The 27,049-nt window shown below is 48.0% G+C and overlaps 2 protein-coding genes across 3 annotated transcripts in view; one reads left to right on the forward strand and one right to left on the reverse strand.

The window, feature by feature from the left end:
• Positions 1-8,707, forward strand: part of AMFR (autocrine motility factor receptor) — a 37,366-nt gene extending 28,659 nt beyond the window's left edge. Inside the window, exons 12-14 of the mRNA XM_064459276.1 lie at positions 620-703; positions 5,424-5,608; positions 7,118-8,707. Of these exons, the coding sequence (XP_064315346.1) occupies positions 620-703; positions 5,424-5,608; positions 7,118-7,268 (420 nt within the window). The 3' untranslated portion in view covers positions 7,269-8,707. The remainder of the gene's footprint in view (positions 1-619; positions 704-5,423; positions 5,609-7,117) is intronic.
• A 2,427-nt stretch (positions 8,708-11,134) lies between these two features.
• The window catches only part of GNAO1 (G protein subunit alpha o1), a 146,830-nt gene continuing 130,915 nt past the window's right edge, over positions 11,135-27,049 (reverse strand). The window contains exons 7-8 of one of the 2 annotated variants that reach the window (XM_064459282.1): positions 14,935-15,088; positions 11,135-13,068 (exon numbers count right to left, since the gene is read on the reverse strand). In XM_064459282.1, the coding sequence (XP_064315352.1) occupies positions 12,881-13,068; positions 14,935-15,088 (342 nt within the window). In that variant the 3' untranslated portion in view covers positions 11,135-12,880. Of the gene's footprint in view, positions 13,069-14,934; positions 15,089-18,230; positions 25,450-27,049 lie in introns of those variants that run through there. The other variant, XM_064459280.1, reaches the window with a different exon arrangement.

Here is a 27,049-nt window from a genome sequence, read left to right on the forward strand (position 1 = left end):
TGGGCTGCAGGATGCATGAATTGCTTGCCTATACAGTCTCAAATCCATTATATAGTGCCAAATTCTAGTAAAAACCCTTGGCATTTTTTTCTTCATTTAAATCTCTGTAAATGCAGTATATTCAGTCATGTACAAAAAATATATTGAAAATGTCCTAGCTAGACTAGAGACAAATATTTGCTCAGTTAAAGCAGCTCTTCTCGGTCGCTCTTGTGCAGAGCCTTTAGAACATTTCCAGTTGATTTCTCTACTGACAGATAATTGAATTGTACTTAGGAAGGTTTTCTGCAAAGAAAGTAGTCGTTAAAATGATGCCTTGTTCTTAATTAGTGATAGCAGATTTCAGTAAAGCAGTCTGGGGACAATGTTTCTGTTAATAAGAATATTGAATTCTGGTTCTGTGCACATCAGATAGCTCTGTTATTTGGAGTCTGCGTGTGGGGAAGCAGAGAGAATTCTCTTTCAACGCAGTGCATTCTGTTTATTGCTAACTTTATCTGTTTCTAAATTGAACAGAACACATGACGTTGCAGAGGACAGAGTTTGAATGTGTTCAAAGAACTTGTTTTTGTTTCGCCATTTCACGCGCTGTATTAAACCTATGACGTTTGCATTTCAGCGTGCAGACAGCATTAGACCTGCATTGAACAGTTCTGTGGAACGACACAGTACTGATCAGGAGGATACTGAAACTGTCACCCAGGTAATTTGGCATAAAAATGGGCATAAAGCATAATCAGAAGCTGCGTGGACAGATGAGCACATTTGGTTCTTCCGTACCAGGTCTGGTTGGAGGCAGCCCTTCCTTGCATTTCATACCAGAACTAACACTGTTGGGCAAATGAAGTAAGGCGTCAGCATGGTGCTCCTGTAAAGAATTCTCCATGTGGTTTTCTTTTTCCTCCTTGAAGGAAAGTGCTCTCAAGTGATAGAACAGAAGATCACGTCTCTGTTCATGGCTGGTCAGGCCCATACCCAGCTGTGGAATATGATGAGCAGGATGCTTTGCTCTTTCCCTTCCTCTTCCCATTCCCATTCTGTACATCTCCAGACACTTCCCTTAAAATGAGTAGTATTTCTTTTCTGGGTATAAGAATTCTTTTGTGTTCTGGAGGAAGCACTTGGTGATATGGGGAGCTTTTGTGTGAATGGAATTGGGACCGAGAGAAAACAGCCCTTTTACATATAGAGCACAATATGGGTTTTGCTGTTCTTCACTGAAGGCTTTATTAAGCAGCATGTGCTAGCTAAAATGTGGCAGGAAGAAAATGAGCCTGTGAGTGGAATCAGGTCTCATTCCACTTTTGTTTTCCCTGACTGTAGTAGCAAAATTGTGAGGGTTTCTGCTTTATAAACCTCCCTTTATGCTGGCTTAGAAAGAGGGTGAATTTGTGAGGTGTGTGACTTTCTGCCTCTGCAGCCTTCAATAACCTAAACAGCCAACGTGTTACTCACCTGAAATTGAACTGTGGCAGTTCCCTCATTAGCAGGGTGTGAGACAGAAGGAACTTTGGTTTGGTTTGATACTGCAGTTGAGGCTGAAGAAGATGTGCTGGGGATTGGTGCAGGTGTTTGATAAGAGCCTGGGGTAGGAGATGCAGAACTGCATGAATGAAAATCTTGATCTGGGTCTAGCAACTCTTTTGTAACTTTTTGGGTTAACTTGAAGGTTTTGGTGGCATTTTCCCCGTCTTTTATGAGTAAAACCTCTCTTTCTACAAATGGTATCTAACTAGTTTTCCTTAGCTTGGTACTGGCTTCAAATCCCACTTTGAATTATTGTGTTGCTGTTCACCCTTCTTCTGTCCTGCCCGGTGCTACCTGTGCCTCTGTCCTTCTTTCTACAGAACTTGAAAAACCTGGGAGTGGTGTTCATACATCATGTCATTGAGCACGTGCTCCCTAATAGCGACATCTTCTTGTGTTGAATAACAGCTGAGCACTTTGCTGAAATGATGTGTTTTAGTTGAAGTGAATGGTGGTTCGGATGGAGAATGTATTTTTTTGTTCACAGAATAGCATAGAGATACGTGAACAGTTGTGAATTTCCCACAGCTGAGTGGGGCTGCTGCTAGCTGTGTGTGTGGGATGAACTGGTGGCCTCTGCGCAGGTTTTCCTGGATGGACATCTACTGTGCTAAATGGGATTCAGAGGGAAGGGCTGAAGTAGGAGGCTGCGACTGCCATGCACTTCCTGCTGGGTAGCATTGTGGAAGCTGCAGTTGCTGCTGTCACCTCCTGCCTCGTAAACACTTTGTGCATTTAGTGTTAACTTAGTCTGGCTTCAAACTAGCTGGTCACCCTTGTTACATAGCCACAGAGATCTACCTAGGAGTCCAGCTTGCTTACCTCCTTGCTATTGATAGTATTTCTGTTGTGGAGAGAAGACTTGGGAGCCAAGGGGTATCTTTTCTCTAGGAAACTCCCATCGCTTTTATGTCTCTCTGATTTTGAGTTCAGTTTTTAACTGAGTACCTGGCATATTGTACATGTTCTCTATCTTCTTGCCAGAAGCATATGTTGATGTACTCAGTCAAACTCTTGTCTGTGTGGAAAGGTCTAGCTACTTCAGCAGATTGCACTTGATTTTTAAGAAGCTTTTTAAATGCAAGTGGGAAAGGACGTAAGAAGCCATCATCATCTCTGGGGGAGACTTGAATTTCCAAATAGTGGATAGATGTAACTTCACACATTATGACACAGTCCCTGAGAAAGACTGTGGCACCTCTAGGTGCTTTGTGCTGCAGTCTAAGAGTCAGTTTTGCAAGCTTTCCATCTCTTCTTGTTTCTTTTTTTAAATCAACATGCTCACTGAGAGTCTTTACAGGTCTCCAACAGCGAGTGACAGACCCATTGGAGTTCTGCTTGTTGGAAAGAACATTTCTTAGGGGAGCTAACGTGCTCAAATAAAAGCACCCTTCTTCCTGAGTAGTGTAGGTTTTCCTCTGTGCCTTACATCATATTATGACTTAATTCTGTCTAGAATTAAAAGATCATAAGATAGAGATAATGACTGATTCCCCCTCCCTCCCCCCCCCAAATGTAGCTTATGATTTTGGGGTGTCAGTGCTGACTTAACATAAGGATGCTTCAGAGGCGCTTCTGAGCACCATAATGGTATAAATCATGTTAAAGGTTTGCGAGATAATGCTCTAAACATTGCCTGCTTCTAACAGCCCTGGCCTGTACGCTTAGCAAGATGCTGTGCAGATACTTTCCTCCAGCTGTGCATTGAAATGCTAATGCTTCCAGCATTGTGCATAGTGCTCTACATGCTCGCTCTCCATCCCTATCAGGTTTGCTCTCCCTCCCCTCTTCTCTGACTCTGCTGTTACTCCCTGTAAGAACAGATCCCAGAGCAGCTATAGCTACTTTTTGCAAGCTTTTATTTTTATGTGCTAAAATGTATTTAAAGATTATCCTTTAATTTTTTGTGTGTGTTTATCTGTTTCTGTAATCCTGGGTGGAGCTTGGGTAGGATGGCTCAGACCTAACTAGTAAGCTATTACAAAGGCGAAGCTTGCCGGGTGCATCTGTTGCCCGAACCCTGCCTTGAGAATCTAGTTTTATTGTCATTGCTTAAGTACTTGGTGACTCTACTTAGAGACACTTCTGAGGCGTCCCATGGCTTTCATGAAACTAACTCTTTTTCTCTTGGAGCCTGGAGGAGTAGTTTCTGCAGTGTACACGTTTCTGCATTGGAGGCTGCTGTCATACTGAGGCTTGTCGTAACCTTTACTGCAATTAGTTTTGATATTTTTGTTCTGTAAAACCTCCTGAGTAACTGCTTTTGTGTTCAGATAGAAGAACAGGCTCTGGGTATTGATTTTTGCATCTTTGTACGAAAGAAAAAAGCTCAGGTGAGCTAGCTTGCATCTTCTGATACAGATGGCCCAGGGGAGAAAAAAAAAGTGATCCTTTTTGTCTGAACATCAACCATAACGAGTGCCCTCCTCACTGCTTTAGTTGGCAGAGCTTCCCCTTCCTCTGTCGATCTGTGTGGTAATGGGAAGCAGCTGTCATGTTGCTCTATACCTGTTTTTCTGGGTCTGCCAAGGTTGTCTTGGCCCCGGGTAGAATCCATGAGACCGTTCTGTGGAGCTCTCTCTTCCTCCTCTCGGATGTGGCATCTCTCTGAGGCGGTCCAGCCGTATCCCATCGTGTTATCCCAATGCAGTAGTGTGTGTAATACGGGCAGCCCTTCCCCAGCACACTTGAATTTACGTGCGTTGCTGAAATAGGCTGCCGATGTACTTGTGTTTGAGGTTGCGGTGTTCGTACTGCTCTGGCTTGGGCCCTGGCATTCCTGCTTGGTTCACCTAGCAGATGGGAAGTGACATTTGTATTGGTTTCCGCTCTCTGGAGGCATTGCGTCGGGGAGATGGCGTTACCGGCACATCTCTAGGGCTTTGGAATGACTCAGCTTGTTTTGCACATCAGCTGCTGAAATGTGTGCGTTGCATGCTGTAATGCTGCCGAGGCCGGGCTGTTGGGAGCGGGGCAGTGGTCCCCCGGTGGCACCCACGTCACCGGCTCCTGAGGCTCCTGCGGTGGATACGACAAAGGCACAAAACTAGGCGGTAGGAGCTGACTTGACTAATACCTCTCTGATGCATTCTACTTGTTTGAGTAATCCTCTGGGATACCAAAGGATGGCTAAACCCTTAAGCCTTTCATTGAGGTGATTTGTTTCTTGATGCTACCATGCTTAGTAACATCTTGCTTTTCCATCACAGAGCTGATCTGATCGTATATGACAGGATGTGATCAGGATATGCTGTTTCACCCATGCTGGCTCACCAGCGTCATCATTCATCAGCTCAATTTTCACGTTAGTGTTGTTGGCCAGCTGTCAAGGGTGAAGAGGTGCTATGTGCGGGGCTGCCAGCTTCTTTTATTGACACACTGTGCTTGGGACAGGTGCCAGCCCTGCTCTGGCAGCCCGAATGCATGATAATTTGGGTGCTGCAGAACGCGGTGAACCAAAGCCTCATAAATTCCCTTCTCAAGCACGCATCCTTTTTGCAAATAGATTTGCTGCTCTTTCCTCGGTATATGGATTTCAGCTTTTTAAACTCTTTGCTGTTGCATTGCTTGTCAAGTCAGCTGCAAAATCTGTTTCAAATGGCCCATTTTCATAGAGCATTAATTATAAGTAATTAATGTTTGAGATGACTTTCAAACATGGCATAAAAGATACAACGTTATAGAATACAGGCTTTTTGAACATGTTTTGAAATAGCTTTGTTCTGTATTTTGGCTGGGCTTTTCAAAGGAACCCAAGGGAATTGGGTACAGCATGTGAGAGGCTAGTTTCTTCCAATGCCTCAGAAAATGGCGGTTGTTTGTAGCTTGTTGGTTTGATGCAAAGAAGCCCTGTTAGCAAATTTCACAAGGACTTATGACTTTTCCTTTTCTCTTAGACTGAGAGAGTGCCACTTGAACTCAACTCAAGACTGGAAGAAATGGTGGAATTCAGCGAAATCGAAGCCGAGCCTAGTGAAACAGAAGATTTTGAGGCCAGGGGAAGTCGCTTTTCAAAGTCAGCTGATGAAAGGCAGCGTATGTTGGTTCAGCGGAAGGAGGACTTGTTGCAGCAAGCTCGGAAGTACGTTCCTTCCTAAAACTCCAACCTGGCCACTTGGTTATAGTCCCCCAGAGTGGATTTCAAATGGATTATAAACACTTAGAGCCTGGGTTGATGCAAAAAGTGGTAAGAGGAATGACTACATCTGCTACAACAGGCTCGGGATGCTGTTTAAGACAACCTGATAATCCACCTCTGAAATGGCATCACGTGTCCCAACATGTACACAGCTTCCTAAGTGGTTGTTCCAAAGCTCTTTGAAATCAGAGGGTGATTTCTCCAGCTTCAGTGGGCTTTAGTTTGAGCCTATAATAAGTGAGGACGTATTGTATTGAGTCCTCTAGGCATATTTAGCTTGTCTCCTGGCAGAGGCGTCAGCCCACGCTGCATGTGCAGTTAAAGCTGAAATCACTGTCAGGCACCACTCTTCCCAAATGCAGGGCGAGTGTGTTAAGCACGAAGCAGCAGAGTGTTAACAGATGACCCCTTGCTAAAGCACACAGAGGAGCTCATGACCAGCAAGTCAACACTGCTGAGGAGTGTGACAAACTTTGTTGCTTTTAGCCCAACTAGTAATTGGTGTCATAGGTAGGATTTAACTTCTTTCACATATTCCAGTCCTGTTGGTGAACTTTACTAGCATCCAGTTGCTGATTAAAAAGAGAAGGAAAAGTATCTTAGTGGTGTAGAGAAAACTCTTCCGCGTTTGTAAGAAATGTTTTCCCTTCCTTTGTATTGCAGGGAGACTAATGAAGGGGTCTACAAAAGCTACTGAGTTATGCGTCCTTTGGTGTTATCAGGCTGCCTACGTTCTTTTTGACATGGCTTCATATAAATAACCGAGGATATGACACCTTTTAAGAGTTTGTCTATAGAGAGGTTAGATGACAGATGAGATAGATCAGACATATAGAGTCAGAAAAAGATGTCTATAAAGAGGCTTGCTCCTAGAATATTTTTTCCTTTATGTTTGAGAAATGTTATTGAGGGAGGCAAAGTATTTTTGACTTGCTGATTCCCTTCCTGTGTTGAAGAGCTGTGGGATTCCAAACTACTGTATTTTGTCACTACATGTAAAAATCCATTGGGATGTTAACTCTGGCAGCTGCTTCCTTGTATTTTTTGCTTTATCTTATTTGCAGCCCTAGTGCCCCTTCTGTCAAAGGCTTCCTCATCCTCAGGGAGTGACTTCTTGCAGTCGACACTGCCAGCATCTTGCAAGTGGTGGAATAACGGGGACAGAAAGGGTCAGTGGCTGACCTGCAGTCTCGGTGAATTGCTCTGAGTTAAGAGTAGAGCCCCTGCCTTTAAGACTGGCTCCATCCCATGGACACAAGCATCTTGCACAAAAACTAAGAGCTTCTGCCAACTCTGCAAAGTCTTATTGTAGGTTATGCAGGCTTTGCTTTTTGAGTACGTAGCTTGTGTGTGCTTTTATCAAGGTATTTTCCTGCTTTACTGGTGAAGTGTTTTCCAGAGCTGATATGAGGTGGGTTCTGCTCACCCATTTTTTGCTTTTTCCTCTTGCAGGCGATATTTAAACAAAACCTCCGATGAGGAGCTGACCACAGAGAAGCCCTCTGCTCTGCCTGAGGGAGCATCTGCCGATCCCGTCACCCTGCGTCGCAGGACGCTCGCTGCCGCCGCCGAACGGAGACTTCAGATGCAGCAGAACTCTTAGCACTCGTTGCCCCTCCTTCCTCCTCGTGAGCAATGTCAAATAAATAAATTAAATACAAAAAAAATCCCTGCGCTTTCTATACCAGCAGGAAAGTGTCTCTTCAGAGTTCAGCTAGCTGTGCTGCCGAGTGAGCTGGCTGCCTCTCTGCTGTATAAAGCATGTGGTCTAATAATGTTTGGACAGCTGACAAATTAACCTTTTTTGTAATATTTTCTATGTTGATCCCCTCCACAAACAAAAGGCAACTTCTAAACCACGGGCATGTTTTCTGCAGCTAGCATGAGGGATTAGGCTGACTGCACAGCAGAGGCTGGGGCAAGTGTGTTCTGAATTAGCAGCTGTGGGTGCAGGTCACAGAGGGCACTGGCATATTCCGCTCAAGATCAGGGAGAGTTACTCCAGCAGGGGAGAAAGCTTAGAAATTTGCAGCAAACCCTGTGTTCGATGAGCAGGCGCCCACTCTTCAGCCCCTCTTCGTGTTGGCAGTGAAGGGTGTTACGTAGGCTGGCTTGAAGGGCTGGGGTAGCATCACTGGAAAGTCAACTCTTAGGCTGGATGGAAGTTGTCTAGCTACATAATGCAGAAGAAAATGATACTGTGAGTTGTGCACCGAAGCGCTGATTCACATCAATTCCAGCAGCATAAAATTGTTTACCGTCGCTGGGCTCTTCTGCACTGGCAGAGGTCTGGCTCTGCTCGCTCCCCAGGGCTGCGCTATTTTCCTTTGCCTTTTATGGCCAGAAACAAGTGAGAGACTGAGGGGAATCAAGTGAAGAAGAGGGGGTGTAAGGCGAGGTTACAGCCCCTGCAATTCAGTTTTACCATAAGCCAAGGGAATAGAGTAGAAAAACCTGCCTGTTCTGGACTCCAGAGCAACACAGGTGGGACTTGATGGAGATAGCTCCAATATCTTGCTTTTTATTTCACCTTTTAACCCCACAACTTCACCGCGAGTTTATTCAGAAGACTGGAGGAATTGGGGCAGCTGGACCTTAGGCTGGCTGCAGCCCAACCTGCCAACCTCTGATTTTTCTAAAGAACTTTTGACACGAGATCCGCTTGGAGCCGCCAGTGCTAGCTTGCATAGTTGAATTTTACACAGCAACAACTTAATTTTTAAACTTCTAAAGAGTGAGTTCTGGTATCGCTGTCCTTTAGAAGGAGCCCAGTATTATCTAGAATTGTTGGTAACTTTTTTTAGTGTTGGTTTTTAGGACATTTGAAGGTGAATTTGATGAGAGGACTTGCATCGATGTTTAGGTGGAAATAATTTATTTCAGTAAAACTCTTTGGGAAGCCTTACCTTACAATGCTATTAGTAAACTTCAAAGAATTTTTTTTTTGAGATCTTTGGTTTTGCTCAGAGCACAGCTGTTTTGTTTTTATTGTTAAAAAAAAAAACAACAAACCAAAAATAAAATCTTGGTCAGTGTTGGAAATCGTTTGGAAATTTCTGTAGTGTGACTTCTCGTGTTCCTGGCGTGCGTTCGGTTTGTAAATGTGGCGCCCACACTATTGTCCCGCTTTGGTTCCCCCCTTCTGTCACGGTGAAAGGGAGCACAGCCGCCAAACACACCAGGCTTAGGAACATTTTCCCAAGCCTCGGGCTGCAGAGCAGCGATGGCTGCTGGGCATCAGTCGTGCTGCAAACAAGGAAATGGAAGAGAAATAGTGTCTTGAGGGACTGTAAAACTGAAGTGGGGTTTTGAACTGTCTGGCAGTGTACGGAAGGGATGAGCGCTGTTGTATGTGTGAATGGCACAGAATTTGGGTCTTTATTCAGGCAGCGGAGTCGACGTACCTCTGGGAGCGCAGGTGGGAGAGGAGGAAGCAGCACAGAAATCCTTCTCGGGGCTCTGGGTTTCGTTGAGTTCCTCCTTGCTGCATTTCTGGGAGATATTGTACCTGATGACGTGTTTTGTACATGATGATGCAAAGCGACACCAGCTTCATCTCATCAGAGGGGATGCCTGCAGTCAGGACAGGATTTGGCCTGGCTTCGGGTCCAACTTAGCTTTGGGCTTGCAAGATCTCCAGCACCTTGGCATGTCCTCTCCCAGCCTGCCCGCCTCCCCGGGGAGGGAGAGCTGTGCCCTGGAGACGTTTATTCCCCCTCTTCAAATGCAGAAGGTGAAGAGCCCCTGGTTCCCCAGGGCTAGCTGGGCAGGGGTGCTGCACAAACCACCTCCACCTACTTCTGGTGCTCTGTGAGCTGTTGCATCTTGGCTGCCCCAAATTCCACCACTACAAAAAAAAAAAATAATTAAAAATCAATCCCTGATTTCTTACGTTTGTGCTGGCTTGGAAAGGTACCGGTAAAGCAGCTCTTCTTGGCCACCAGCCCTCTCTCTGCATGCTGAGGGTCCAGTCCTTCATGCAGGAGCAGATCAATGGGGAAGGGGAAGACGCCGTGAGCTTCCCCTGCATAAACCAAGGTCCTGCAATTGCCCAGGCTGCAACTGAGATGAGTAAAGGGGCTGCCTGGCTTGCGCGGGTGGAGGGAGGCTCCTGGAACTAAACCTAGGAGGGGTGGGGATGTTCCAGAGGTCCTTGGACTATTCTTTCTGGACTTCTCTTGTTGGATTCCTGACCTTTTCCCGGTGGCTCTTCCCTTTGCTCCCACGGGGGCAGGCCCCAGCCAGCCGCTGGATGGCATCCTTGCCTGCGGCACCGCTGCGGGAGGACCTGCTTTGGCGCTGAAAGGCTGGTTTGTGCAGAGGAGCACATGGACCAGTGGTGGCCTCTTGGCGGGCTGCTCTTCCCTGGAGAGGGAGGTCATCCGAGGAGAAGCCTGCCTGACTTCCCCAGGGCCAGTATGAGCTACCTCTGGATCGCTGTAAACAGCAGGAACCTTGAAGAAACCACGTCAGTCAGGAGATGCTGCTGTGTGAAGGAGCAGCTTTTCTAACCAGCCTTCCCTCGTGTGGGCTGATCGTGGGTGTCGTTCAACGGGTGGCCCTGTGTAAACCTAAGGTGGGGGGTCCTGGCTGTTTGGGTAATCTTCCCTGCAGCTCCGTCACTGGGTTTGCTGATGGGCTGTGTGGTCCTGCAGGGTTTGGAAGCCTTCCTGTGGCTTGGGAGGGGACGGTGAGCGCTGCGCCACGAACCGGCCGCGTCCCAGGCTGTGCCGGAGCTGTGCCAAGGGGCGGCTGGCCCTTGAGTGTCCCACCTGCGATCATGGTGCTGGACGCCGGTGTGCGTAGGAGCTGGGGGACCTGGGATGAAGGAGAATGCGAACACCACCCCCCAGTCCAAATTGCAGAAGAAATGCCAAACTCTAAGAAAAACCTGAATTGTGGGAAAGAAAAAAATCCCAGAGAAACCCCAAAGTGCTCCTGCAGTAGGGAGAAAACCTCAACTTTCTTGGAGATCCTTCCTCTGTATCTTAGGGGGAAAAAACTCACATGTTGTGGGTTTTCTGATGTTGCCACAAAACGAAGGACTCACCCTGGCAGCTGTCTTTGCATTCCCAAAAGAAATACAAATATTTTCTTGCTTGGGGCGTTTGGGGCGGGCGGGGGCATTTTTGCTCCTGGTGATGTTCTGAAGCAACCTGAGCCGTCTGGAAGGTCTTCCGTGTGCCACCTTCCCAAGATCTACACCCAAGTCTTAGCTCAAGTCCTCCTGCCTGTGCGACCAGCAGCACATCCCCCCAGAATGTAATATGCTTTTTATAGTATTTTTCCTTCCTTCCTTAGGAAGGAGGCAGGCATGTGTGGGGAGAAAGAAGCAGGCAGAGGCACGGGGGGGGAGAGCCCAGGGTACAGACAAACATTCTCTTTATTGAGCTACACATGAATTTTTCCATTAGTCAGAGAAAGAGATTGGCAGTGTGTAATATATCACAGAAACCTCACTGATTGGTAATAGAAAGGCTTAGAAAGACCTGGCGCTTTATATATATATATATAATATTTTAATTTTTTTTTAGTTTCCTCTTTATTTATTCATTTTCTTTTAAACAGGTGTGACTGCTCTTCTTCAGCAAAGGTAACTCGTAAAAGTGAAACCGTGAAGACGTCTGATTACTAATCAAAGTAGAAATGACAAAGGATTGGTCATGAAAATGGTGGCTTCAATGTAAACACTACATTCGATTTCTTAAAATTTTTTTTTAAATTCTTTTTCGTGGTTTTGTGTGTGTTTTTTAAAATTTTTAAATTATTTTCATTCTTGCTTTTTTTACAGTTTGTTTTTTAAATTTTTTTTCTTTTTTTTCCTTTTTTTTTTTTTCAGCACAAACATCCCCACATGAGAGAGAAAAAACACCATTCACTAAAAGGGAGAGAGGACTGGGGCGGGAAAGGGGAGAAAAAAGCAGCACAAAAAAGCATTCACTGGAAAGAGTTAAAAATTAATAAAAACCACCCCCAAAAAAAAACCTAAACAAACAAAAAAGATAAAATAAAAAAAATATATATCTGTATAGCCCTCCCCAACGCCCCGATTGGCCCCGCAGGAGGGGCGAGGGGGAAGCCTGTCTGGCGTGGCCGAGCTGTGCTTTTGGGTACGAGCCTGGGGAGTGAGCGGCGACTCAGAGCAGGGAGTTGTTAAACCAGGAGGGAGTGAAAACAGTGGGGACAAACCCGCCGGCTCCTGGCTAGTGAGGGCTTTGACCTAAAGCGGGGTGGGAACTCCAAACAAGCTAACCCAAAAAACCCCAGACCCTGGAGAGGGAGCGGCAGGAGGATGCTCCCACTGCAGCCTTCTTCCCAACACAGCCAGGATGGGAAATGGGAAAAGATCTCGTTGCTGCTGTTCTTGTTTCCCTTTTTAGCTATGAGACATGGTCGGGGGGTGTCTTCATCTTTTTCCCTTCTTTTTTAAAAGAAAAAACAACCAAAAAGTATCTTTTAGTTTCTCGAGGCAGCGGCTCGCCTAGGCTGGGGGTGGCGATGGGGCCGGGGTCAGCCTGGCCTTCCCCACGCTGGAAATAAAATTAATTAATAATAATTTTAAAAAGCCAACCCAGAATAATTGTTAATAATAATTAACAAATAAAACCCACGGTCAAGTAACTCATGGGAGGAGAAGCCCCCCCCCCTGCACAGGAGCACCCGCATGGCCACGGCGGGGGCGCGGGCAGGATCCGGCCCTGCTTTCGCCGTGGGACGACCCCGGGAGACGCCCCTTTGCCCCCTGCGCCCCTGGCTGGGTACCAGCGCCCTGCAGGGGGGATGCCCGGGAGCGGCTGGGGAGGTGGGGCCGGGCAGAGCCCCCCCAGCCCCAGGGTGCCCCCCCAGGCTGTGACACCAGGGATGGTGCAAGAGAGGGCTGGAGCCTGCCAGGGGAATGGGGGCGGCCCACAGCTCCTTCAGACAAACTAAAAAGGTGGGTGTGGATTATTTTTTTATATATATACGTATATATATTTTTTTCCTTATGCCTTTTTATTTACCAACTTGCATGATTATGATTACGATTTTTTTTCTCTCATTCAATCTGTTTTTTTCATTTTGTTTCACCATTTTTTTCTTTTTTCCGCGCGCGCATGTGTTTGTGTGTGTGTCTGTGTGTGGTTGCGTTGGGTTTTTTGTATTTTTTATATTTTTGTTTCCTTTCTCTCCTGGCGCTGGATCCGCCACCAAAGAAGTCGCTTTGCGCCGTGGGGGTCAGTACAAGCCGCAGCCCCGCAGGTTGTTGGCAATGATGATGTCGGTGACGGCGTCAAATACCACCTGGATGTTGTTCGTGTCTGTGGCACACGTCATGTGGCAGTAAATCTCCTTGTTGGGGGAGCGATTTTTGCTTTCGAATTGTGCTTGAATGTAGGCAGCCGCATCCTCGTAGGTGTTGGGACCTGCAGGCAGAGGCGGGGGGACAGAGTAGGGGGTGTCAGGGCCGCGGACCTCTACCCTCCTGCCCCATGCCTGGCTCCTCACTGCTTGCAAACTGCTTTTTTTCTTAAAAAAACCAGGAAAAACCTATCTATTTTCCATTTTTCCCCCACTTCACCCCTCAGCAAGGTCCATTTACCCGTTTTCCCACCCTTCTCCGTCCGTATTCCACCCCATTACACGCATTTCCCTCCCTCTTTTCCCCCCAATTGCAGAGCACCTGGCCGCTGTTGGAGACGTCTCCCTCCCCAGGTGTTGCCACTTTGCCAACCCCACCCCACTCCCCTTTTTCTCCCGCTGGGGAAAGGCAGTAGCCCCCAGCTGGGCTGTGCCCTGCCAGAGGGATGCTCCTCCCAGCATCGCTGCTGCCTTGGCATCACTGGTGAGTCACCTGGTGCATCCCACAGCGCCTGTCCCAGGGGAGCAGGGTGGGAGGAGAAAGGCTGGGGGGCTCGGTGGCCCCCTGGCCTGGCAGGCAGGGGGAGGAATGGCTGGGAGGGTTGGTGGCCACTCCAGTGTCACCCATGGGTACTGGCTGTGTCCCCTTAGTGGGGCTGAGCCTCTCTGTGTGCTATTGGACTGGGTGGGGGTCTCACCCCGGGCTCTGGGACGTGTGAGAGGGATGCAGTGGGGTGTGATGTACCATTGCGGGCTTGCTCCTTGGACCAGGGGAGCTTTGCTTTTGTAAGGCGGGCTGGAAAGGGGCCATATGTTTGAGCAAAAAAAGTGCATTATTGTATTAAGCTGCTTATGGCAGTGAGCGTGGCTGTGCCTGGCCCCTCGCGGGAAGCCACAAAGCCTGAATTATGCCCCTGAAATCGCCTCTGCAAGAGCTGCTATTATCTGGAGATTTATTTTCCTTTTCCAGCTTGCCAGTTCCCTTCCCTCCAGATGTGGCGGATGGCTGAGAGAGAGGGGAGGTGGCCTGGTGCCACTGGGCTGTCCCTCTCCCTGGGGTAGCTGGGACGAGCTGTACAACTCCATGTGGGATAGTTTGGGATGTCCCACCAGGTCGCTGGGAAAAAAAGAGTACTGCTGCTTTCATGGAGAAGCCTAAAAACCTCTGGTGGAAATGCTGGTGTGCTTGTGCTTGTGCTGGAATGGGCGCTGTCTTGATGGGGTCCGTCTGGTGTCCAGGGTCTGGCGTCCAGGGTGGGTGTGCTCTGGGTAGAATAATTCAGAGACATTGACGTATCTGTAGGAGATGCTGGAGCCTCTGAATCAGAACTGATTTTTTTTTTCTTTCCCTCTCTTCTTATGCCATTTTCTTGGTTTTTGTTATTTTCCTCAAGCCACACTAGTTTCACTTAAAAATGTGATTCTCTTGTGGTTTCACAGATTTCTGCTGTAAAGGGGCTTTTTCCTTGTGCATCGTGCAGTTGGGGAAAGGCACTCCTGGGAGGGTGCAAACGGGAGATGCAGCTTGGAGCACTCTGTGTCTTGGCTCCTCTAGCAGGACCTTCTCAGGATCCATCAGCAAAGAGGATGGCTCAAGTGGCAGGCAGTTGCCTTTCACCAAGACTTCTTTCCATAGCTCTGTGTGGCCAGACTCACCAAAGCGTGTGACCATCCCTCTTGACCACCTCTGTCCCATCAGCCCGTCGTGCACCGTTGCCACAAGAACTGACTGCATGCAGGACATGAAACCCCCCACCCCCCCCAACAGCTGCACTGCAGCTTTTGAAGGTGGGCAGTGTTTTTGCACCTCCCCCCTCCCATAAAGGTGCCCTGTCCCCCACCCACCTCTGGGGTGAGACGCAGCCTCCCAGCCCTGCTGGCGCGGTGGTGGGCATCACGGCGGGCTGTGCTGCATCAGCCCTGGCACGTACCTGTGTATTCAGGGAAGCAGATGGTCAGAGGTGATTTCTTGATCTTCTCGGCAAATAGGTCTTTCTTGTTGAGGAAGAGAATGATGGAGGTATCAATGAAGAATTTGTTGTTACAGATGGAGTCGAAGAGCATGAGAGATTCGTGCATGCGGTTCTGTAACGGAGAGCACGGAGGGAGGAGAGGGGAGAGAGAAAGGCAAAGAGAAAGAGAGTTAGAGGAGAGAACATTTTTCTGAACTGAAATGCTTAGAAAGCAAAAAGTCTCTAAAATAAGACAGTGGTAAACATAAGATCATTACAAAGGTGGAGGAAACAGGTTGTTGCTCTCATCCCACGCTGGAGGATGCAGCTGATCCTCCACTGCCTCCCTGCAGAGCCTCTCTGCTGGCTGCTCTAGCAGGGCTGACACCTGAAGCTTTAAGGAAGAGCAGGAAAAAACCCCTCATTTTATTGTCACCTGCATACACTGAGCAGTTTGGAAAGGGGGTTGCAGGTTTTGGTCTCGCCTGCATCTCTTCAGGGGCTTGGCACCCCTGAAGCATCACTTGCAGAGCCTAAATAGAGGATGGACACACAGTGCCAGCCAGGAGCTGGGATGTACTGGGCACGGGGACTGGGATGGAGGGAGTTTTGGTCATCTCAGGGTGGACCTATGGACCCATCTGGAAGTGTACTTGTACTGAGCGGAGCTGCTGTGGCAAGACTGGTGCCAGGGATTGCCCAGAGGCTGGGGCAGGTCCTGGCACAGTGGGGCACTTGCGCCCCGGGAAAGGTCTTCAACCCATCTTTGAAAATGCCACGGTGGTGGCTGGGTTGCTGCTAAGAAACCTCAGTGCTGCTGCATGGAGAAAAGCCATGCAGGTGCCTCTGCCAGCCCATCTCACAGCTCTCCGGAGTGTGCCGGGCTTGCGGGCTGCTCCAGGGAGACTTTAAGCATGGCAGCGTTTTAGTAGGAGCATAAGTAAAGGCAAATACCTAAAAGCTGTAGTTTTTAAAAATTGTCTTTTCACATATGGACAAAAGCCATTTTTCCCCATGCTACAGAAGCTGTTATCAGAAAGAAGTAGAGAGTGGACAGAAGGACAGAAGGAGGAGGAAGTGAGGTTTTCCTGTCCTGAACCAGCTGTCACAGAGCATCATCGAGCAGAGTATTTTAGTGCTTCACTCGAGCGGCTGCGGGGTGACTGTGCAGGCGGGCGCATGCACTCGCCATTAGTGTGAAGGTGCTGCTGGGCAGGACAGATATGGCTCTCTAGGAGCTCTCAAAAATTTTCTCCATCATTAACTTGCTCTTAAAATAAACAGAAAGCCATTTCCTGCTGCTCTGCTGACAACTTTGGGAGACACTTTAGGCAGTCCACGCACCTTTTTCATTGCTGATACCCACCTAGTTGACTACTTGAACTTGCAAAGCTTCTGGTTCAAAACCAGGGCTTAGTGAAATCCAAAGCTGCTGCCCCTGCCATGCCCCTCTCTGCAACCCCCTCCGGGGGCCGAGGCCCCCCAGGTCCCAGCTTGGCTGCCTTCCGCCCACATGGGGACACCCAGCTGTATAGAAAAGACTTGCATGGTGCTGAGAGCAGCAGAAACGCGCGCCGGGCAGCAAGGGTGCTTGGCAGCCTGTGAGAGCGCTCCCCCCGCCCGCCCCGCAGCAAGCGTTCCCCTCCCCCCAGCCCGCCAAAATCCCTCCCTGAACCACCCCCACCCTCACCCCTTTTTTTTTTTTATTTTTGGAAGCATAGCAAGGTGGGGGCTCTGAACTTGTGGAAGATTCATGAGAACACACGTGTTTCCTAATGAAATGATAACCCAATTACACATTTTGGAGTTTTCCATGAATGTTTTATTAGTGAGTCATTTTATTAGCTACACTTCAACTGTAGCTTTTGCATGCAAAATTTAGCAGATGTCTGATTTCATCTTGAAAGGCTTTGAGATTACACTGTTGCTTCCTTGACAAAGAGTAGCTAGGGATGCCAAGCAGTCGCTTTCCAAAGCTTTGAGACCCCATTGGGTCCTTATCTTAAAAAACAAAAAAACCCCAAAACAACAACAAAAAAAGCCGTATTCAGAGGGAAAACAAACCGCCACAAAAGGATGTGGCTGCTCTTGACTTGTGGCTGTTGCAAAAATGCTGGGTCTTGAGATTTTCATGGAAAGTATCAGGGTGGTTTTTTTTCCTTGTTGTCCCATATATGTATTACATTTATACAAAGGACTGGTGGTGGTGGAGGAGCAGCTGAAAAGCAGGTACCTGGGGGAAGGAAAATCCCAAGCGTGAGGAAAGAACCCTGGTGACTTCTGAGCTCTGGGCACCCACGCAGGCATCCTGGAGGAAACTTTTTAAAATCCCCAGTAAAAATTTGCAAAGAAAAATCCTTTCCCCCTCAGCCGTCAGTTTTTCTTAGAGCTGGCCTGTAATTCTGTCTGATCTGCCGACAGGACACAGGGGGATACGTGTCTGAGGATGGGTCCAGCTGAAGTTACATCACTGGAAATTGGTGAAGTCAATAGGAATAATGGTTAATTTTCCCTTGCTGAGGTTTACGGAAAATTTTCTCTTGGTTTCTTCAAGTCCTTTGCTTCTTCTATTATCTGGGCATGAAACAGATCTTTGGCTTAAACATAAAAGAACAAACTGGCCCATGTGTTATTTTAAAGGGAGGAAGAGGTGCTCCAAGTACTGTGGAATAGCGAGGATGAAAAAGCACCATTTATTGAATCAAACCAGAAATGGCTTTTTTGCCTCTGTGCTCGCAAGGCTCACGTGAAGAGGTGGCAGAAAAGAAATGCAAAGCTTGCTCCTTATAATAGATTTGCAACCAAAGAATCGGAGGAAGCAATGGGGCCGCAGGGATGCTCTACCCCAACAATGCCTGCGCTGAGCATCGCCACTGGTGGCTGTTGAAAAGGCAGCTGGATGCGGGCAGCTGGGCGCCAGCAAGGGGTCTGGCAGTGCCGGAGGAAAAGTGTGGACGGTCTGACATAGATACATGGGGGTAAGGAGACTTCAGGAGGGGAAGAGTAACTTCAAGAAGCCAAGGAACAAACAGAAACCATGGTAAAGTTGTTCTAGTTAAAAACAGAGGAAAAAATTTCCTACCAAATACTTACATAAAGTTAAATTCCATTTGGTTATATCCTTTTCAAATTCCTTATTTCCAGGCGAATGAGGCTGTGGCAGATGACCGACACTCCAGGTGCATGTTGTAGACATGTGTGCACGGAGCAGATGGATGGTAAATAATGGGCTTGAGAAGCTGGACGCGCTCAAGGGAGACACAATAAAAACCCTCTCACACTAGAAAAGAGCTGGCACTTTATTAACATTTTGTAACTAATAAATACATTACCGACAGCCAATAAATTATTACAATAACTAATGCTCTATTAAACCAATGGACAGTCACTCTTCGTACAAAATTACAGTTAATATAGTTTGGGCCATCAAACATGCAGGAGAAACAATTCAGCGGGAAACCAGCAAAAGGAAAATCGTGGTGGCCTCTGGCAATCCTTCCGGAAGAAATGTGGTGGGGGCCCAGAGGCAGGGTGATGGTCACTGTTCCCATGTCGAGCTGAAGGGGGGAAAGGGAGGTGGGGGCAAATAGGGGTGAGGATATTAAATTAGGGACTGGGCTATTTGACAGGGCAATAGATGATCTTTAAAGAACCCTGGTTGCTTGCCCAGTGCCACTGGGTTACTCCAGCAGTGAAAAAGCTGGTGAGACTTGAACAATGCTGAAAACTGTGTTGTTATCCCTTGTGATCTCCTCTCCCCACCTGGAGCAGGTGATCTAGAGCTGGAGCCGCTTGCCTGTGCTACAGGACAGGATTTGATCTTGATGTTAATTTCTAAGACACTGGGTGGGAGAGGGGCCAGGGCAGTGAGCGCTGGGCCGGCTCCCAGCCGTCCACCTCTACCCTGGGTCTCTCCCCGCCATCCCTGCTGCACACAGTGCCTGCAGAGAACTGAGCTGCCCTCTCTGGGAGGTGAAGGTGTTTTTGCCCTGTCCCCAACTGAGCTCCCTTCACTTTCCTTCCACTGTGGGATGTCAGCTAGGAGGCCTTGGTCCTCCTGCTCTTATTAACATATCAGTGTTTAAGGGTGGTACTTGCTCATGTTCACCAGCTAGCCTTTGCAGCATGAATAAGGAGCTCACAGACTGCTGGTTTGGACACAAGTGGTCCTGTGAGAAGTCCCTTTCCGTGCCATGTTCTCAATGTAACATCTTACATAGGTCACATACCTATATCTGCCAGCACCAATTATCTCGTGTCATTGCAGGAGCTGAGAAATGATAATATACACAAGTCTTGGGGTGCTGTAGGAGAGTGTTTCTGTCTGCTCTTTCCTCTGGGGCGGTAGAGACAAGACTGTGGTCTGCTCCTTTGTGCCACCTGGACCACATCTCTGCTTTCTCATGCATGCGTTGGAGATGCAAGTGTGTGATGGGTTTGGGTGGCTCAGGGTGATGCTCAGTAGCACCACCCCTGTTGACCTTGGCACTTCCAGCATCAGATTGTTAATGAGTATTTTAGTCTCCTTGGAAAAGGTTGTGGAGTTTTTGGTTGTAAGCCTGAAGACAAACCTGGCCCGTGACAAAGACAGAAACACACTAGTACTAAGCTTCTCTAATCAATTTGACACATGGTCAGCTGTGTTCCCGGGAGCTCAACAACAAATGTCTCCTTGGCTCCAGGAGATTTTTTGGCCACGAAATACTTGGACATGTTGCACAGGCTACGGTACAGGGTTGGTCCCTTTTACAGCATCAACTGCACAAACCCCTGTGGGGCTGTCTGCCACCCCCAGCTGAACCCCACGCCGTGTCGGGCTGCACAGTCAGGGGCTGCCCGATGCTTTATACAGCAGCGACTGGGCACACCGGGATGTTTTGGCAAAAGGACATAGCCTGTGTCCCATCCTGAGCTCTTGGACATTGCATTCCTGGCCTGAGAACAAAGTCTGTTCCCTTGCAGGCAAGCACTGGGCTCATGCCACAATTGATTAAAATAATCAGATACTTTTAAGTGTACATTACAGTATAGACTACTCTCATTAATACTTTTAGTGTCCTGTAAAACAGAAATCACATGTACTGAGCAGACATGGCAGCCTCCTCCTGAGGATGCTCTCCCCTCTGTGGAGGGACAGGCTGGCTGGCCATCCAGGAAAGCTGGCTGAAGGTAAGAAGCTAATTCTCATAAAAAACTCCTGAGAGAAATTTAGTTGGAAGAATTTCTGGGAGGGTAGTGGTGGGAAGCTGACTGACCCCTCACTGGACCCAGCTGGGGCCCCATGGGAGGGCAGGGGCAGCAGGGACAGTCTGGTGCTGGCAGACAGAGGGGCCAGATGGCCTCGCCAAGTGATCCTGCTACCCTGCCGCTTGGCTGGGCTCCTCTAGCTGTATGTAAAAAATGAGCGTGTGAACTCTATTTGCTAAAGAAAAAACTGGCCTTTGAAGCATGTGGCTGTATTCTAGTGTGTGCTTTCCCAGCACGTGTTTATTGCTAGTTCTCCTAATAAGCCCAGCTACTGCGTCCTCCCAAGGAGCATGGCGCTCTGCAGTTATCCCTGCAGTCCCATCTACAGGCTCATTTCAAGGCCTGACTTCTACAGGTTTCTCTATTTCACTGAAATTGTTGTTTAAATAAAGGAACTATTTGCACTTTTTTTGCTCTCACAGCTCCACACACCCAACCCTCTCATTGCCAATAAGCAAGCAGGGGGGCTTCCATCTTTCTTTTTGCTGCTGTTTGAAGCTCACTGCAAGCTGCTAGCGCTTTCAATGCGATGCCCCGTGGATGCTGCTGCTGGATAAGTGACTCGAGTCATTAAAAACCTCCTGCATCCCAAAAAGGGCACCTTTTGCAAATTCCCACATTAACTTTGAAGTGCAGCAGGGTGTATATGTAGCTGTTGTAATTCTGTGAATCACTGTGCTTTTAAAATATGTCCCCCACACCCCAGTATGATTCCTGTTGCATCTCTACCAGTTGCAACATCCTTGCTATGTGGTGACTGCAAATTCAACCTAACCGGGGCTCTCTGAGGGTCTGGATTTGGAGCAATGCAATTGCAAAGCACAAGGGGCAATTAAGAAGAAGGCTTTTGAAAGCAGGGAATGCATTTCAAGGTCTTTTTTCTAGGCAATCACTGCAAGGACTGCCAGTGTTTAGGAAAAAACATGGGGCAAAAAATTGCCTGCAGAAGGCACATCTGTCAGAAAAGGCTTGGGAGGATGCTAAAAGCCAGTGGTGATTAATGCTTTGGCAGGCATTCTGGAGACAAAAATCTATACAAGGCCATCAAGCAGGAGAAATAGTAGTGTTTAACACTGGAAGCATTTCATCTTCCAAATGCTGTTTCCAGCCGTTGCCACTGAATCCTCACGACACTTGTGTGAGGGAGGGAATGTCAGCAGCAGCTGCTGAAATGAAGCTTTAGAAATACAGTATGCCAAAGAAATTGAAAGAAAAGGCTCTGTCTGTCAACATTTCTTCTTCTTTTTCTCCCTTTTCTCCCTGTTGAGCACCAGCCGTTGATCATCACCAATGTCCTGGGGAAACAGCTGGAGCTGGGGCAGGAGGTGGTTTGGACCTCCCTGCCAGCACGGCCAGGTGTGGGTTACCTGAATCCACCCTGGAGTGTGGCACAAGTGCACTAAGCCAGCACCGGTGACTCAGCTGTATCTGTTAGAGTTTGGGACTGGGTTAATTTAAATGGTCTTTACCAAAATATTCCTGTGTGCTTTATGCTGGGAACTCCTGAAGCCTTGGCTTGGTGCTGCCCTCACTGGGAACAGCTTCTGTTACTTATTCACTCAGATAAAATGTCTCCCACAGCAAGGGGTGGGAACAGAAAACCTCCAAACTTCTAGCACTGCTGATCAAATCCTTCTGAAACAGCTTAATAAAGACCTGCCTCGCTGCCAGTGCAAGTCATGAGTGCACCACTGCACACAGCTCTGGTGCTTCACTGTAGGTCTAATTGTTACATACCAAATGCAACCAACACGCAGCTTTTCAGCCCTTATTTTGACACTCAACACACATTTGAACTCTAGGTGTTACTGGTGGGACTTGGTCACCTACACATGACAAGCTCCAGGAGCGTCCCTCTGCATCCCGCCAGCTAACTCCCTGCCCCCTCTGCAGTAGAAGCACCATCCCATCACCATCATGCACTGTGCTGAAAAGCAAAGTGAGGGACTGTGCTAACTCAATGACCTCAGACAGCAGCCTAAATTTCACCTGGAGTAAAATGACCTCTGTGATCAGCTGGGGGTATGCCAGCAGAAAGCTTGGCTTGGGCTCAAGGGGAAGCTTGGGAGGGGTGGATCTCAGTCCTGCATATTTCTTTTTCACATTGCCTATTTATGCACTCAACTCCTCTTCCTGCAAAAACAAACAGGTTAGTTGCTTTTTACTGTCATTCCCTTGACTTTAGTCTTCAGGGACTAGAGCTCAACATGCACATAACTCTTTTCAGGGTGGGGCATCTGGCTGGTCCCTTCCAAGCAACCAGAGAACTGGGCAGGTGCTTCCCACTGCAAATCCTTTCTTTGAAAATCCTTCCCATTGACTCTGAAAATCATAAGCTAAACCAAATACAGTTAAATGCACAGGCCTTGTGGTCAGTGTTCCTTTGGTTTATGGTTGTACAGCAGAGTGTGTTGACATTAAATAGAGCTGGGAGAGGGGCTGGGACCTGGGAAAACAAGACATGTGGGTGGGATGTGGCATGAGGAGCAGAGAGGGTCTCCTGGCTTTGCTGGCTGGCTAGCTCTCTGTGGGAGCTGATGCTGCCAGAGGTATTTTAAGGCTGAGATGGTGAAGAGAAAGGTGGGTACTCCCTTGGGCCAGAGCAGGGGAGGCAGAGACCTGGTGTTATTGCTGTTAGTGTGCAGCAGAGCAGCAGCGGGTCCTCACTGTACAATACTAAATACAGTTTTATAATTTTACACTATTTAGGTGGTTACTGGCACAGCTGCCAATCAAGCTGGGTTGTGAGCTGGTTACATGGGTGAGAGCCACCTTGTTCTCCTCCACAGGCATCCCCTGTTTGCCCCACAGTGCTCCTGCTCACACCCCTGGCTGGGGTTTTGTCATGGATGTCCCACAAACGCTGCCCAGCAGAGTGCGACATCTGATGGGGATTCTCCTCTGCCTCCCAGGTGCCCTTCTCTTCCCATCCTCCCTGCTGCCTCGACCTGCCTCATCTCCCTTCTGCAACTTCTGTCCCAAACTGCCCTCCCCAAGCCTCTCCCGCCAGTCCTTTCTATCCCATGCCACTGGACCTGCTCCTCTCCCTGCCTCCCTTCGCCTTTGGCCTGTGCTGCTTTGGGCTGCTCTCACACCATCTCTCCTAGATGGGCACAGCGAGAAAAGAGATATTGTCCCTCTCCGGCATGGCACTGGAGAAAACTCAGACCTCCTGAGACCTGAAAGACACCCCTAGCCCGGGCTCCCAAGAGAGGACAGCTGAACTTGTGGCTGGCCTGGAAAGACTCACATTTTTCAGAACTGTGGACTTTTCAGAGAGGCAGAGAAGAGGCAGGGATCACTGTCGGCTACCTGCCCCCAGGTGCCATGCTGAGTGGGACCTCGGAGGTGGCTGTCTCACCCAGCTACCAAACAAGCTTTCAGGGTGGACTTCTAAGGGTCCCTCCATGCTCCCAGAGGTGACACCCCAACTCTCATACTCCCCTCTACCCTCTACCCAACAGCACCCAGAGCTCCTGGTGATGGGAGACAGATGGCCACACATACCCCAGCCCAGCTGCATTTGTCCTCTCCTTTGTGCCCCCACATTTTGATGTGCTGAGTGCTACCCTTGCCCTTTCCACACCTCTCCCCCTGCCCTTCCTTCCTCCCTTCTCTCTCTTCCTTGCACTTTTCCTTCCTACTCCATCACTTGGCTCTAATCAGCTCCCTGAGCCTTCCCTTGCAACTACATGGCTAATATAAACCATCTCTCTCGCGTTAGGTACTGGTGAAGAGATGCCCTGACTTGAGACACTGAAACAGGAGCTGCCTCTCCTGTACGTCCAGGCGGAAGATGACACAGGCAAGCTACTTGCTTCCACTTGGCCAAGGAGGCTCAGAGTGCAAGGCTGGGCTTCTCAAGCGTATTTTGATGCCCAAGGTGTGATAAAGAGCCACGAGGCTCCTGCAGACCCTGCTATCACCCAAGCATGGTTATGTTTCCCAAAGCACCTCTCTCCATTTCAGGTACTTGAAGGTCAAACCCTGCCTACGAGAAGCCAGGGCTAAATACTTTTGCTGCACTGCCAGTGTTTTAGGGCCAAGGTTTGGAAAGAGATGCCGCATGTTTGCAGGAGCATCAGTTGTGCTGAAATCACGAGGCTGGGAGGTGCTTTGGGAAAGGTTTCTAGGTACCCAGGCTGGCATCCTCGCCAGGACGCTCCCATGCACAGGGTCCCCCTCAGCACATCATCCATCCCCGGGGCATCCTTGCTGCCTATGCTCCAGGGGTCCATGCCCAGCTGCCACCAGCACCGCTCAGCCCAGCAGCTCTGTGGCATCCAGCGAAGCGCCTCAGAAACGGGTTACTGAAACCACTAGACATATTTTAACATTAATTTTGAAAAACTTGAGGTAAAGCTGTTACCGGTAACAAATGCATTTAGACAAGGCTTAGTAGGCTTTGTTACTGTGTCCGTCTTACTCGGACACCAGCAGAACTCGATATGGCTGTTTACTTGTTCAAATAGCTGTCTGGAAAAAAGGAGAATATACAAATCCAAGCTGCAGCAGCTGTGTTCGACACTGACCAACTTTGGGGTAGGAACTGGAGCTGTACGGTACCCTCAGAACGATCCCATTGTATCTAGCACTTTCCAAAGGAATAGTATTTAAAAAAAAAAAGATAAATAACCAGGAGAATTAAAAATATCCCTTAATTTCAAGGGAAAAAAAGTTTCGGTTCCAAACTACACTGTTGCTGATCAGTATTTTAAGGCTTTGATTTTTCCTTTTTTTAAAACTGAAGTATTTTTGTCTTTTGGCATTTGAAATGCACTTTGTGGGAAACACACTGGCTCCCTCTACAGCACTGTGAATTGGAACGGAGGAGTAGAACAAGGCAGCAAGGGAATGAACCAAAAATAAACGAAAATAAAATAAAATAGGGCTGGGGAAAGCAGACCTTGCTGCAAAGTTTTCTGGGATGGGCGGAAGGATTTATGTATTTCTTCCTCATCATCTTCTGAGGAGGAGAAAAAAAGAAAGAGAGAGGACCTGCCCGCGGGACTGGAGGATGCTCCCGGTGGGCGTGATGAGAGGAGGAGAGGAGAGGGCTTTAGTAGAGTCCGCATCCCCGCAGGTTGTTGGCGATGATGACATCTGTGACGGCATCGAAGACAAACTGGATGTTGTTGGTGTCGGTGGCGCAGGTGATGTGCGTGTAGATCTCCTTGTTGGGGGACTTGTTCTTGCTCTCATACTGAGCCTGGATGTAAGCCACCGCCTCCGTGAAAGAGTTGGGGCCTATAAGAGAGCCAAGACGAAAGGAAAAAGAGTGGGTTAAAGAAATCCTGTAACCTTAAATCTGTAGGGTGTCTGCAAGCACCCCATTGCATGTACATAGGGAGCTTGTACGGGGCTGCTGCAACCCAGCCACCCCATTTCCACCTCAGGGACTGGCACTATTACTAGCCAGGGTTGCTGCAAGGGAGGAGATGCTCTCTGACTGTCAGCTCAGCTGTATTTTTAATCTGAGTTGCTGTTTATAGTCTACAGAGATGAAATGGATGAGGGAACGGAGTGTTAAACAGGCTATGATGGGAAAACCAGAAGAAATTCCACATAATGCTGACAAAAAAGAGAAAAAAACTGCCAGGAATGCAGTAAATGCTTGACCTAGTGCAAAGGCTTAGCTTTTTTCCTTTTTTAGATTTTTTGATTAAAGTTTCAGCTTTTGATGGAAAAGAGGAGCTAAGATGTTCATGCATTGAGGGCAGTATTGGTAATCATGCCCTCCTTTCCCTGAATGAGAAAAGGACATGAAAAGATCCAGCCTCTGTTACAGGGCAAAGTGGGTTTTTCTCAAACCAAATACAAAAAAGTGAATACAGAATGTCCCTCTTTTTGAGAAATTAGGATCACAGTACCCTCTGCTAGAGCTGTGGCTAAAACTGCACCATGAGGAGTTTCTTGTTTTGATGTGTAGAGATGTCTGTGCCAAACCTTATTAACCATCAGGCTTTGTGTTAAAAAAGCTTAAGTGCACTCATGCAAAAGAGCAGCTCCTTTCTCACCTGGTTGGCCTTGACATGGCTCACACACACAGCCCCACTCCGGCACCTGCTTAGGTCTGATAAGCTCGGTTTCTCTGGCTGGCCTGGAGTGCAGCCCTCCAGCACTGCTCGGTACTGCCGAGTGCCAGTGTCCCATGAGCCCTGGAGGGCTCTACATGGGTAACACTGTTAATGCGCTCAGATTCCTCTGCCTCCATCATGCTTTACTGATGGGAAATGTTATCTGCTAGAGAGAAGCTTACTTGGGCTTGAGATTTGCTGTGGTTGAGGGCAGCTGATCTGGGAAATAGCTTGCATTTACATGTACCTGCATTGCTAGTTGAAGACACAAGTTCATAAATACCATGAGACTTGAGGATGTGCTTAAAGTAAGACAAGCAGAATGTTGCTAGGAGCAGGTTCTTGCATGAAGACTTGTGTCAAGAATTTGAGAACAGTTCCACTTGCTGTGCACCACCAGAAGGGTATTTTATAAAAGGGAAGTTGATTGTTCAAAGGCATGAGGATTTAGATGCTGGATTCCTTCTGGGAGAGCAGGGAATGCCTATTTGGTTTAAAACATGCCCTGGATTCTGCTGCTGCTTTGCTAAGTATTGTGGATTAGTTAAAAGCATGAGTGAATTAAGGGGATGGAAACAGTCAGTGCTCCAGCATACTGCAAGCAAATTTGTGGATGCAGTCTTCTAATAATTCTCTGTCAGCAGGACTAATGGACATCAGAAACTTCATTTTATTAAAAGCATTCTGTGGAACCTACTTGTGATGTTGAAAGTCTGCCTGTTTGATTTATAGGCTTTCATCAAATAATTTTTTTTAACTCCAGGGCAACT

Source organism: Phalacrocorax carbo, chromosome 8 (assembly GCF_963921805.1).
Source record: "Phalacrocorax carbo chromosome 8, bPhaCar2.1, whole genome shotgun sequence".
NCBI classification, from domain to species: domain Eukaryota; kingdom Metazoa; phylum Chordata; class Aves; order Suliformes; family Phalacrocoracidae; genus Phalacrocorax; species Phalacrocorax carbo.